The 14,133-nt window shown below is 34.2% G+C and overlaps 1 protein-coding gene across 2 annotated transcripts in view; it reads left to right on the forward strand.

Moving 5' to 3' along the window:
* Nucleotides 1-13,079, forward strand: part of LRRTM4 (leucine rich repeat transmembrane neuronal 4) — an 850,087-nt gene extending 837,008 nt beyond the window's left edge. The window contains exon 3 of one of the 2 annotated variants that reach the window (XM_051974149.1): nt 11,773-11,867. Coding sequence is in view for 1 of the 2 variants with exons in the window: in XM_051974147.1 (XP_051830107.1) it covers nt 11,773-11,994 (222 nt within the window). In the remaining variant the exon portion in view is untranslated. Of the gene's footprint in view, nt 1-11,772 lie in introns of both variants that reach the window. The other variant, XM_051974147.1, reaches the window with a different exon arrangement.
* Nucleotides 13,080-14,133: the final 1,054 nt, after the last annotated feature.

Here is a 14,133-nt window from a genome sequence, read left to right on the forward strand (position 1 = left end):
CTCAGAAATATGACAAAAAAGAACAGAAAAGAAAATGGTTCCTCCACATCTGGGCTTTCCACATTTAAAAAAAAAATGCTTCCAATGAAGATCAATGTTCATCTTCCATTTGGCCATTCTTGTCATGTAGTTTTAGAATGAGTGCATTTGTAAGAAGACTTGTTTGGAGAGTCTTATAGTTCACATTTAACTAATCAACATCCTTTTTGCCTTTCATGAAAACGACTGCCCATCTTCATTAAAGCACTAAAAAGTATTATATTCTTCATCTATATACTGTAATGTGCTTCTTTTTTAAATGATTTCAGTTGCCAGGCATTCTAGTGGGGTTTGGGAAAATGAGGGCCCAAATGGCATTTGGGAAATTGGATATCAACTTTTTTATTACTCAAATACTAGGACTGAAATGTGAACAATGCACATGGAACGTTAATAAAAAAGATGGATAGAGGTCCAAAGCAATTTGAGAGGGATCAGCCTTTTAAACAACTTATGCCTCATGCTAATACACTGAGAGTATTACAAACTAATTCCTATTACTAAACTAGATTCCAGAGACCTCTGTGGCCCTTCGTATTATCACATATTCTTTAATTGAGCTATAGCTGGGCTAGATAGCTTCTTCTATTCCCCAAACCCCTTTAATACTGTATAACATCCTTGGTTCAGATGTGCAAGTATTCTGCTTTCTAGGTTTAAATGTGGACTTAGTCTGTGTATGCATAATAACCAGGCATGGCTAGCTTACAATCTGTGTTGTAGATGGAGTGCTCATACAATTACAGCATGAGAGATCAATTTGAAAGGAGGGGATAGCAGACATAGAATTAAACCTTCAATATTTTCTTTTAATTTTTTTTTTAAAAAGTGTGTGGATTGAGGATGAGTAGATAATTGACTAAATATGTGGAAGTGAACAGAGAAATGATCTAATCTAGGAACCTCATTATGCAGATGAGGAAATTAGGAACTAGGAAGATTAAATGCCTTGGCCAAAATTAAAAATCTAGAAAGTAGCACAGACTGAACTGAGGCTAAGCCTTTGGAGTCTCAGCTAAGAGTCATCTTTATTTTAGGGTTAATATGTGTTTTATTTTTCCTCAATATGATTTTATTTTTCCAAATACACATAAAGATAGTTTTCAACATTTATTTTTCTAAGATTTGGGGTTCCAATTTTTTCTCCCTTCTTCCCTTCCCTTCCCTTTCCTAAGACAGCAAACAATCTGTTATAGGGTAAACATGTACAATCCTTTGAAACATATTATTTGGCATGATATACAAAATAATAATAATAATTCAAAAGAAAAAAACAACATGAGAAAAAAAGCAAACAAACACAAAAGGTGAAAATACTATGCTTTGATCCATGTTCAGTCTCCATAGATCTCTCTCTAGATGTTGATGGCTTTTTTCATTTCAAGCCTATTGAAATTTTCTTGAATTGCCACATTGCTGAGAAGGGTCTAGTCCTTCGTAGTTGATCATTACATAATCTTACTATTACTATGTACAACGTTCTCCTTGTCCTGTTTATTTCACTTAGTATCAGCTCATAGAAGTCTTTCCAAACTTTTCTGAAATCATTCAGCTTCTCATTTCTTACAGAATAAGATTCATTTACATCTATATACCATAATTTATTCAGTTATTCCCCAACTGATAGACATTTACTCAACTTTCAATTCCTTGCTACTACAAAAAGAGCTTACACAAATATTTACTGCACATATGGGTCCTTTTTCCTCTTTTATAATCTCTTTGGGATGTAGAACCAGTAGAGACACTGCTGATCAAAGAGTCTGCACACATTTATATCCCTTTGGACATAATTCCAATTTGCTCTCCAGAATGGTTAGATCATTTTACAACTTCACCCAGAATGCATTAGTGTCCCAGTTTTTCCCCAAACCTTCCAACATTTAATCATTGTATTTTCTTGTCATTTTCAAGCTATCTTTCTCTCAAAAAATATGTGTACTGTCAGAAACAAATTTTAACTGACCTTTCTTTTCTCCCAGAGTTCAGAAAAAATAGGTCAAATGACTTTGATCATGGGGGTTATCATATGATCTGGCCCATGATTTTACTTTTATTAAATTTCATATATACATAAACATACTCACATATGAATATATACAGAAATATATATATATATGGATGTTTTATATATTTACATAAAATTTTTATTATTTAGTAGTTTTTAGTCATGTTCAGTTGTTCATGGAAACTTTGGGAGGGGTTTCTAGGCAAAGATGCAGAAGTAGTTTACTATTTCCCTCTCCAGCTTACGTTACAGATGAGCAAACTTAGATTAAGGGACTTGCAGAAGATTACATAGCTAAATAAGTGTCTAAAGCTGGATTTCACTCAAGTATTCTTGAATTCAGAAATGACACTTTATCTATCTTATCTGTGTTTCTGTGGATAATTCATATTTATAGAGGCATAATCACACATATATTTATCTATACCTATATATAATTTATCTTATTGTTTTGCTTCAGTTCATTTCACACTACTGCTAAAATGATTTCCCTAGGGTACATCTGATCATGTAGATCTTCTATTAGGCAGATGGGTAAAATGATGGATAAAGCACTGGCCTTGGAATGAGGAAGACAAATTCAATTCTAATCTCTGTTTCTGATTAACTGTATGGCTTTGGGGGGAAAAAAAGCTCCTACATTCCTTAGTTTCCTCAAATGTTAAATGCTTCTCAATAAATTGATTGTCTTATTTCTATTATAAAAGCAATATTTTCATTGAGGAAAGGTGACGGTTCTAAAATTCTTAAGAGATAATAAATAGCTGAATCAATCTTCAGACTGAGTTCTTCCATCTTCATTCTATCTGTACCCACACCCATTCTACCCTCAGTCCCTAACTTTTAGTTGTTAAACAATCATGGTAGAGAAGAATAGCTTTTTGTTGTTGTTTTTCTTTGTTTTAGCCTTCAAGTGCTGATTTATTTGTCAAAAGCCCATGGTAGAAATAGAGGCTATTCTATTTTAAACAATCCAATTCATTCTTCTAAATGAAATGACTCCTCTTTTATATACCATACTCATTACTTATAAGTAATTTGTAGCCGCCAGTGAATCCCTTGAGTTCCCAGAAAATACCATATTTAACCCATCATTATTATCAGTTAAAGAGTGAAGTTGATCAGATGGCTGACAGAACTTGGAGCCAGTTTGGAAAAGAACATAAAAAGAGTGACAAAAAAATCTCATTATGAGGTAATAGGGATCATTGTGATGATGCAGATTGGATTGCCTTTGCCTGAAGAATAAGGTACAATAACACTCACTGAAACTAAACAGTTTATTATAGCTATTCAAAAACAAGATCCTAGCCTTTGAGTCCTCCAGAAAAAAAAAAGCCAAACAAACAAACAAACAAAAAAACAATTCAATTATTTAGTGTTTTACCAAATAGTTGTTTTTCCATTAGTTTACAGTTAAATAGAGGAACTAAGTTGCACCTAATTTTAAAAGTATATAAATAAACATAAAAAAGCAAGAACTGCTTTGAGGTGTCATAACCATCAATTGAAGAAACCAGACCCAGAAAAACACATAGTGAGAATTGTTTAAACTTGAAAATTAAGAAGTCCTGGAGAGTCAAGAAAATAATAAGTAAGCTAAGTTGAAGAGGGGTGATTGCTTTGCTTAAATGGTTCTCATTTAATCTAATTTTAGAATAAGGCAAAGTAGGAGACAAGTATATTCACTTATACTTTCTACCATCCCCTCAAACTATCATGGTTATGTTTCCTTTGTTTCATACTCAGCCTTCTGGAAAAAGTCTTTTTCACTAGTTAAATATACTTCCTGAGCTGACTTTTGATCAGATTACTCTATTGAAATCTCTTCAAGATTATCTGACATATTTTATTTTCCTACATCTAGTGACCCTATCCCTTATCCTTCTTTATTTCACCACTAACATTTGACCATCCTTTTTTCCTGTACACTTTATCTTCTTTGAGAATTCAGGACATTATTATTTTGTTTTCCTTCCAACCTGTTTGATTGTTCATTCTACTTTAATGAGTTTATATACATGGCCTTCCCTCTAATTATGGAAGTGGCTACAAGACACTTAGGCTTTTTCTACCTCTTTTTCTCTCTCTCTTAGTGATCTTGTCACTTCTTTGGAGTGTTTGTGGCCACTCAAATACACTGCTCCTTGGATCATAATAGCTTGGAAGCATTTAAAACTTACAGGTCCCTAAAAGGACCTCTGAAAATAGCTACACAAAACTTAGGAAGCTTGGGACAGTATACCTTCCATTCTGGAAACAGGACCCAACATTAACAAAGAAGTAAAAGTCAAGTAATAGACTGAGTAAATGAGCAAACAACAGAAAAATATATTCTGACCATAGAAAGTTTCTGTGATGACAAGGGAGCTCAAAACACACACTCAGAAGATAATAATGTCAAAGCTCCTTCATTCAAAGGCACCAAGAAAAATAAGAATTGGTCTCAGGCCATGTAAGGGCTCATAACAGATTTTGAAAATCAAGTAAGAAAGGGAAAAGAAAAATTTAGAAGTTAAATGTGAATGATGCAAAAGTAAATACAAAAAGCTAATGAGGAGAAGAATGCTTTTAAAAGCAAAAATGACCAAATGGGAAGGGTGGCACAAAAACTCATGGAGGAAAATAATTCCTTAAAAATTGGAAATGAGCAAATGGAAGCTAAAGACTTTATAAGAAATCAAAACATCTAGGAGCAGGCAGATAGTACAGTTGATAGAGTGCATTCCCTGAAATCAGGAGGAACTAAGTTCAAATTCAACCCCAAACATTTAATATTTTTTAGATGCATGACCCTAGGCAAGTCACTTAACCTCAATTTCCTCAACACACCCCAACCTCCAAAAAAAAAAAAAAGACATCAACATATAATAAAACAAAACCAAAAGAATGAGAAAAAAAGGAAAGAAAACAATATGAAATATCTCATTGAAGAAACAACTGACCTGGAAACTAAATCCAGCAGAGATAATTTAAAAATTATTGGCCCATCTGAAAGCCATGACCAAAAAAAAAAAGCCTAGACATCATCATTGAAGCTGAAGAAATTATCCAGGAAAATTGGCTAAAAATAGAAATAAAGGGTAAAAAATAGAAATTGATAGTATCACTGAGTTGCAAGTTGAATCTGAAAGGCTACTATCTGGGAAAAAAATAATTAATTTAAGGGTGGAGAAAAGTGTACTGGGAGAAAGGGATGGGTAGAGATGGAATGGCCATTAAAAAGGCAAGAAAATGCTTTATTGCTGGAGGAAAAGAGGAATAGTGGAGGAGTGAGTAAAACTTACTCTCATCAGAATTGGCTCAAAAAGGTACTGACATACATACTCATTATGGATATAGAAATCTTTCTTATCTTGCAGAAATGTGGGAGGACCAGGGGATATGAAGGGTGATAGAAAGAGTGCATGTTAGGGGAGGAGATGGTAAGAAGCAAAACACTTTTGAGGAGGGGCAGGATAAAAGGAGAGACAGAATAGAGTACATGGGGAGAAATAGGATTGTGAAAAGAAATTTGAAGCAAGTTTCTTTAATGAAGGCCTCTTTTCTAAAATGTATTGGGAAGTGAATCAAATTTATAAAAAAATGAGCTATTCCCTAACTGATAAACGATCGAATGATATGAACTATGTCCAAAGGGTTATAAAATCTTGCATATCTTTTGACCTAACAATACTGCTACTAGATTTGAAAGCAAAAAAGAATCTATATGGGTAAAAATATTTATAACAGCTTTTTTCTTCCAAGACAAAGAATTGGAAATTGAGGGGATTGTCATCAATGGGGAAATATGAATAACTTGTAATATATGATTTTGATGGGATATCATTTTTCTATGGGAAACTATGAACAGGATGCTCTCAGAAAGACCTGGAAAGTCCTCCATGAACTGAAACAAAATGAAAACACACAAACAAGCAAACAACGACAACGACAACAACAACAACAAAAAAAAACACCAATTGTGCTTCAGAGGGAGTTGTTTCATTTGATCAATTCGTTTTTTTTTTTTAAATGATTATCTTATATTCCCAAGCCAATATTTACTCTTCCCCCAAAAAAATTCTCCTGCATCACTCTCATTTCCCCAATGACTTTTCAGCTCATTTTTGAGTTCTTCCATGAATCCTTTATAAGGACACTTTCTGTTTACCTTTGAGAGTTTGCCCTTAAGTGTTTTGACATCCTTGTCCTCTTCTCAGTTGTTGTTTGGTATTCCCCATCACCACAATAACTTTCTATGATTAGATTTTTGTTGTTATTGTTGATTTTTTTGCTCATTTTGAAGGGCTTAAAAAAAGTTTGATCTTTGCTGTTATGTAGAAGTAGTATTGCCTCAGGCTTCTTGTATCAGTAATTGAAAGCCCTAGCTATTTATATGATGTTATACTGATATTGTGCTGAGGACTTTTATATCTGGTGCTGCGCTGATTTGTGCTGGCTGGTCCTACTGATGCCATAGGCATCTGACAACTTACCTTTGCTGAGATGGGATCCTAGTCCTGTTCCTAGTGCTTGTAAGTAACATAGATTGAGGTTGCTGATGTGTTACTGCATTTCAATGGGACTACACTGAAGCATGAACCAGTGATCTAGAAACTAGAGTATACCTACTTATCTAGGGCTGTGTTGAAACACACAATACTTAGCAGATCTGGAGTCTTCTAGCTCCCGCCCCCAACAATGCTAAAACACATGGAAAATCATGGTGTTTGAACCCCACACTAGGGCTCAGAATTTCCTATTAATTTGGTGCTGGCTTGCTAGAAGCTTATTATCCTGGGCTGCACCATCTATTGAGACAGACTTTTCTTGTTGATCTTTGAAGTTTGGGGTACTAAAATATTGTGAACCTTATCTTGTTTGCTGGTTCTGCTGTTCCCAAATGTGTTCTAAGGCAGTATTTTATATTTGTTTGGGGTGAGTTTGGGAGAGTTACAAAGATTCATTGCTTACTCTACCATCTTGGTTCCTAGAATAGGTTTATACCACCAATTGCAGATATTTACCCAATGTTTCCTGATATTCTCAATGGTATTTTTTTCCAGTAGAATGATTGGCTTCTTGAGAACTACAGGTTTTCTTTTGCGTATTTGACTGTGTTTGTTTTTCTCACTCAACATAAGTGTTCAATAAAATGCTTATTATTTTCATTTTTCAGAAAGTTTGTTAATCAGTTGTATCCTCTGCTCAGGCTTTTTTTTTTTTTTTTTACACAGTTTGCAAATCTCAGAGGTAGCATTTGTTTTTTTTTTTTTGTTTGTTTGTTTGTTTTTTTCTCTTCTATTTATTTATTTTTAATATTTTATTTTATTTTATTTAATAATAACTTTATATTGACAGAATCCATGCCAGGGTAATTTTTTTACATTATCCCTTGCACTCATTTCTGTTCCGATTTTTCCCTCCCTCCCTCCACCCCCTCCCCTAGATGGCAAGCATTCCTATATATGTTAGATATGTTACAGTATATCCTAGATACAATATATGTTTGCAGAACTGAACAGTTCTCTTGTTGCACAGGGAGAATTGGATTCAGAAGGTAAAAATAACCCGGGAAGAAAAACAAAAATTTCTGCTCAGCCTTTTGCAACTGTCACCTGTTCTCATCATTGTAATGCAGATAGTTTATCCCACCTCCCCTTTTTTCTGAGACAATTGGAGTTAAGTGACTTGCCCAGAATCACACAGCTAGAAAGTATAAGTGTCTATGTGCAGATTTGAACTCAAGTCCTCCTGACTGTGCCACCTAGCTGCTCCTATTTAATTTTTCTAATGAAATCCTGATTATTTAATCTAAAGAATCTTGATCCCTCAATAATTTTAATGGCATCTCTTAAGACATTCCACACTATTGGCAACCTTCACCATCTTTATACTTCCTCTCTTCTTTTACTTTTATACAAGTTCACTGTATTCTTCATAAGTATTCATCTGACTCTCACTCCCCATCCATCATTAAGATTCTGAAAACTTCACTTTGAAAACTGGTGAGGGGGATAGTTCATTTTCTCAAGCCTGCTTACTTAGCTTTAAAATAAGGAGATAGAACTAGATGGATTTTAAAATCCCTTTTGGCTACATCTATGATCCTATGATCCACTGGCTCTTTTGAAATTAGAATAACCCAAATTTCTGCATTCTTGTTTTTCTGTCACTCTTTCCTTGCTTTTATTTATGTTTTTATATCTCTTTAATATCAATTAACATTTACTAGTGTTTTGAGATTTACAAAATGTTTGACTCATGTTGACTCATTTCATTTTCTCCTCATAAATCTATGCAGTAGCCACTACTGCTAATTCCCATTTTTTGATGAGGAAAGGGAAGTACCAAGGGGTAAAATGTATGACCTAGTGTCAGTCAATGACAACTCATTTTCTTTTGGTCCTAAAGGATCTCAAAGTTTAATGAGGAAGATAAAATGTAAGCAACTATATATGAACTTGAGAGAATCAATAGAAGAAAGGCATTAATAACATTTTATAGAAAGTGGGTTTTTAACTGAGATTTGAAGGAAGAATGAATCTAGAAGATGGAAATAAAAAGGGAGAGGATTTCAGGGAATGTTTGATAGCCAGAGAAAGTATGAGGAGCTGAAAGGTGGAAAGTTATTTGAAAGGAACAAATGGGTTCATGATCTAGGCATAAAGAATAAGATTATAAATAAATTAGAAGAACATAGAATAGTTTACCTCTCAGACCTGTGGATGGCGAAACAAAGAGGTCTATCATTAGTATCCAAAATTGTGACCAGAGAAGAACTAGAGGTCATTATTGATCACAAAATAGAAAATTTCAATTATGTTAAATTAAAAAGCTTTTGTACAAACAAAATTAATGCAGACAGAATTGGAAGGAAATTGGTAACCTGGGAAAACATTTTTACAGCTAAAGGTTCTGAGAAAGGCCTCATCTCCAAAATATATTGAACTCAAATTTATAAGAAATCAAGCCATTCTCCAATTGAAAATGGTCAAAGGATATAAACAGACAATTTTGGAATGAAGAAATTGAAACTATTTCTAGTCATATGAAAAGGTGCTCCAAATCATTATTGAGCAGAGAAATGCAAATGAAGACAACTCTTGAGATACTACTACATACCTTTCAGATTAGCTAAGATGACAAGAAAAGATAATGATGAATGTTGGAGGGAATGTGGAAAAACTGGGTCACTGATGTATTGTCGGTGGAGTTGTGAATGGATCCAACCATTCAGGAGAGCAATTTGGAACTATACTCAAAAAGTTACCAAATTGTGCAAACCCTTTGACCCAGAAGTGTTACTACTGCTTATATCCCAAAGAGATATTGAAGAAGGGAAAGACCCATACGTACAAAAATGGTTGTTGGCAGCCCTTTTTGTAGTGGCTAGAAACTGGAAATTGAATGGATGCCCATCAATTGCAGAATGGCTGAGTAAATTATGGTAAGTGAATCTTATGGAATATCATTTTTCTGTGAGAAATGACCAGCAGGATGAATACAGAGATGCTTAGAGAGACTGATGCTAAGTGAAATGAGCATAATCAAGAGATCATCATACACTTCAAGAACAATATTATATGAGGATCAATTCTGATAGACGTGGCTCTCTTCAACAATGAGAGGATCCAAATACATTCCAATTGATCAGTGATGAACAGAACAAGGTACACCCATAGAAAGAATACTGGGAAATGAATATGGACTACAACAAAACATTTCTACTCTTTCTGTTATTGTTTGCTTGCATTTAATTACTTTCTTCCTCTCAGATTATTTTACTTTCTTTCTAAATCTGATCTTTGTTGTGCAGCAAGATAACTGTATAAATATGTATACATATACTGTATTTATTATATTGTATTAATGTATTATATTTTATTTAACATATTTAACATATATAGGACTATATGCCATCTAGGGGAGGGATTGAAGGAAAGGAGGGAAAAGTTGAAACAGAAGTTTTTGCAAGGGTCAATTGAAAAAATTACCCATGCATATGTTTTATATATAAAAAGTTATAATAAAAATTGAATTAGGAAGAACAAAAAAATAAAAAGAAAATCAGTGTTGTTAAAATATTTTGTATAGGAAGCAAAATTTAAAAAGACTGGAAATTTAAGAAGGGGACAACTTTTGAAGAACTTTAAAACAAAATAGTTGATTTTGTATTTGATGATGGAATTAACAGGGATCTGTAGGACTTCATTAACTTACTGACATGATCAGACCAGAGATTAAGGAAAAATGAATTTGAGTGGTGAGTAGTGAGTGGTGAGTAGGTTGGAGTAGATAAAGACTTGAGGTAGGGAAACCAACTTATTGTAGGTTGTGGCTCTTATAATAGTGCAGTTGTCAGGGGAAGATAGGCTTCACTATAGTGACAACAGTGTCAAGGGAGAGAATGCAGATAAATAAAAGACTTGTGAAGAACAAATCAATATGAGGTGGTGATAGATTTGATATAGGAAGGCAGTGAGAGGGAGTGAGGAATTGAGAATGATATCCAGGTGATGATCCTAAGATAATGGGGGAAGCGTATTGTTCATGAATGTAGAAAGAGAAGAAATTTTAGAGGAAATGATAATGACTTCAGCTTTAAATAAGTTAAATTGAAGATATCTACACGAAGAGGTCTATCATTAGTATCCAAACTTAATCTCACCTCATTTCAAGGAAGCAATCTATGCACATTGTTGTCTTTCTTCAAACTCTCTGTCTTTCTTTTATCTCCCTTTTCCCCTCTTTTTGTCTCTTTCTTTTCTTTCTGTCTCTATCATTTTTTCGCTCTCATTTTCACTTTTGTCTTGCCATTTTTATTATCTTATTTACTTCCATGACTTTAAATATAAAAACAATATATATTAAACATACAAGTCTAGACGCAACCTACCTCCTTGAGTTACAGATCAGCATTTAAAACTTCCTCATTATCATCTTCTGATTCTCCCTTAACACATTCACTGGTTCTTTCCACTCATTATCTGACATTCCATTGTTTCCCAATACCTGTTTATAAGCATTAAGAACATGGCAGTGAATATGAAAATATAAATGAGTTTTATGCCTTTCATTTTCTTGTGAGAGCTGTATATTATAAAGCACAGTCAAAAACAGATAGTAAATCTGAAAGGGAAAGAAGAACAGGTTTTACCCTGATTTTGAAATAAAATGTAACCCAAGTTCTTTAACCTATATTGTGCTGTAGGATTCAGTGAATATAGAGTTTTTAAGTTAATCAGTCAGGATGGATGGGAAGAGACTTGTTGACAGCATAAGGCTATACGGTGAATCACATTTACTTTTAAGAGACACATTTGCAAGTGGTCTTTTGCTAGTGATTGGTTTGGGCCATCCTTCAAGTCCATTATAAGGATATTAACAAATACATTTGACTTTAGGGAGCAATAGGAGAAATGCCAGATGCAGTGCAGATTTCTATTTGTCTTTTAGTTTCCCTGTCCAGAATTAACAAGTGATGCTCTAGTGGAGACCTCCTATAAGAAATAAACAAGCCACTGGTGACAGTCTCTGGCCAGAGATGGTTTTCTAAGTTAAAACAACAAAACAAATCTCCATTTCATATTTGGACAGTTGTGTTCTGAACCGATGACCATAAACTCAGCAGGAAAAGAGCTAAACCAAATTAAATTATGTTATCTCCTCAAAACAGACTATCCCAGATGCACATATTATAGAGGCTGACCTTCCCTCTCTCTTTGTCCTTTGTCCTTCAGGTCCCACATCATATGAAGACGCTGCCCTATTACAGCTATGATCAGCCAGTCATCGGGTACTGCCAGGCTCATAAGCCTCTCCATGTCAACAAGGGATATGATACTATATCCCGGGAGCAAGCTGAGACAACCAACCTGGAGCTCAGTCGAGATCACAGCTTCATTGCCACCATTGCCCGCTCTGCGGCACCAGCCATTTATATTGAAAGAATACCCAATTAATGCTGAAGACCATTTCTCAAGGGAAAGGGGACTTTGTTTGGGGGGGTGGGAGAGGGAGGGATTTCACTTTAAAGGAGAATTGGATGTGAGATCACAGCCACCCACAGAATTTCTGCCACAAACCAGGAAGAGAGATGGAAATCATACCATCTTTGAAACAAAGAATTATATAGCATGGCAGGAATTACCTTTATGGTTCAGCAGGGAAGACTCCTGGATTTTTTTTTCTTTTGCTTTAAAACTTCAACAGACAAAACTCTTGGATGTATATAATAAATAAAGATCGTCAAGTTCTTATTAAAATAGATTTCACTCTAGCTACATAAAAGAATGGATTAAGAAATCTGTTTGTATATCTGATTTTCTACACTGCACGGTTCCTTGGCTAGTGAACCACAGGCAAAATTAAGGGTGGGGGGGATTGGGATGAGGGGAAACTCAGTACATGGTTTCTTTGTTAAGTGTTTATTACTCTCAAAACCTTGTTTCAATTGATTTTTTTTCTTAAAAATATTTCTTTTGTTTTTCCTTTTTCTGTCAAGTGTTTCTATTTCCAACTCGGATCATGGGCATTAAGGCTTGTGCTGGACCTAAAGGATGCTTGCATTGGCACAGGACTCAAGGAAAAATAGATGATGACTGAGCTGAAAAGGGGGATAAAAACACAAACAAGAACAAAATCCCTAGGTGCATGTCCACTCAAGATGTCTGCTGTAAACTGGGACAATTTTTTGGAGTTTTTTTCCCTTCTTTGTTACACTTTGCTGTTAACACAGGTCCCATTTTCCACTTCTATCATGAGAAAGAACACCAGGCACTTTGATGCAAATAAAAAAAAAAAACTGGTATATCTGTTCGTACCTGGATCGGGTGGAACAAAGGGAAATGTGTCTTGTGTGCACTGATTAGGAACTCAATGGTTGATCTACTCCTAAACAAAGGAGAACGTGTAACATGAATTCTGTTTTGTTTATTTTTAATTGATTATTAGTTAGTTTTCGTGTAGTTTTTATCAATAAAAGGAAAAAAAAGTGGTGGAAAAATAAACATATTATTTTGTGGTTGGGACACCACAGCCAACCTAAGATTTGAGTGTTTTTTCATCATATTATGGATTCTTTTTTCTTTGGTCTTCTAAGTCAAGTGATTAAATTACGTGCATTATATAATTTTGAATCATACCTGTTTATGCTAGAGGTCAAAACTTATAAGTCTAAGATATGACTATAGGATCATACAATTTCCATATAGAAATGACCTGAGATATCATCTTTAGCAAAATCCCTTAATTTTTATGTGAGGAAATTGAGAACAAGGACATTCTGTCATTTTGTAGTTCGGCTGTGTTGGATTCTCTATGAACCCATCTGGGATTTTCTTTGCAGATATTGGAGCAATTTATCATGTATTTCTCCCGCTCCTTTTATAGATGAGAAAATTGATTTAAAAAGGGTTAAGTGTCTTAACCAAGTACACTACTTGTACATTATCTAAGGACAAATCTGGACTCATGAAGATGAATATGTGTTACTCCACACCCAGTGCTCTATCCACTATCCCACCTAACAGTCCACCTATATTCTATCATAGAGCTAAATTTCAAAGGAATATTGAGTCACCTAGACCCAATCTTATTTTCAAATAGGAAACTAAGGTCTAGAAAAATTGTAACATTAATAATACCTAGATTTTGAGTGTTAAATTCTATATTTTACTTTAGATACCTTATCGACATTTCAATACTCCAGTCATCAAGCTATTGAATAGAAATCCTGTCTCCTCTACTCATTGTAAAAGGAAAATGATATAAATTTAAAATTTAAATGGCTCTCATAGGCCATTTAATCATGCTCTTTCCTTTTATAGAACAAGAAATTGAGACCCTGGAAGGATTCAGGATTTGATTATATGATTATTTTTCATTTAAAAAGATATTTGAATATAGAATCTCTAACTTCTGACCTGTGATATTTTCCTTGATAGAAGAAAACTTCTGTTTCTTGAAACATGAACTCAGAATATCCTGTAATTCTTCATGGATTTTCAATATATTGGTGGTACAAGAAGATACTATGATGCATATGACCCTAGGAGTAAATGTAATATGAGTTCCTACAAGATACTTTAGTTTAACCTTCT

This window comes from Antechinus flavipes, chromosome 2 (genome assembly GCF_016432865.1).
Source record: "Antechinus flavipes isolate AdamAnt ecotype Samford, QLD, Australia chromosome 2, AdamAnt_v2, whole genome shotgun sequence".
Lineage (NCBI taxonomy): Eukaryota > Metazoa > Chordata > Mammalia > Dasyuromorphia > Dasyuridae > Antechinus > Antechinus flavipes.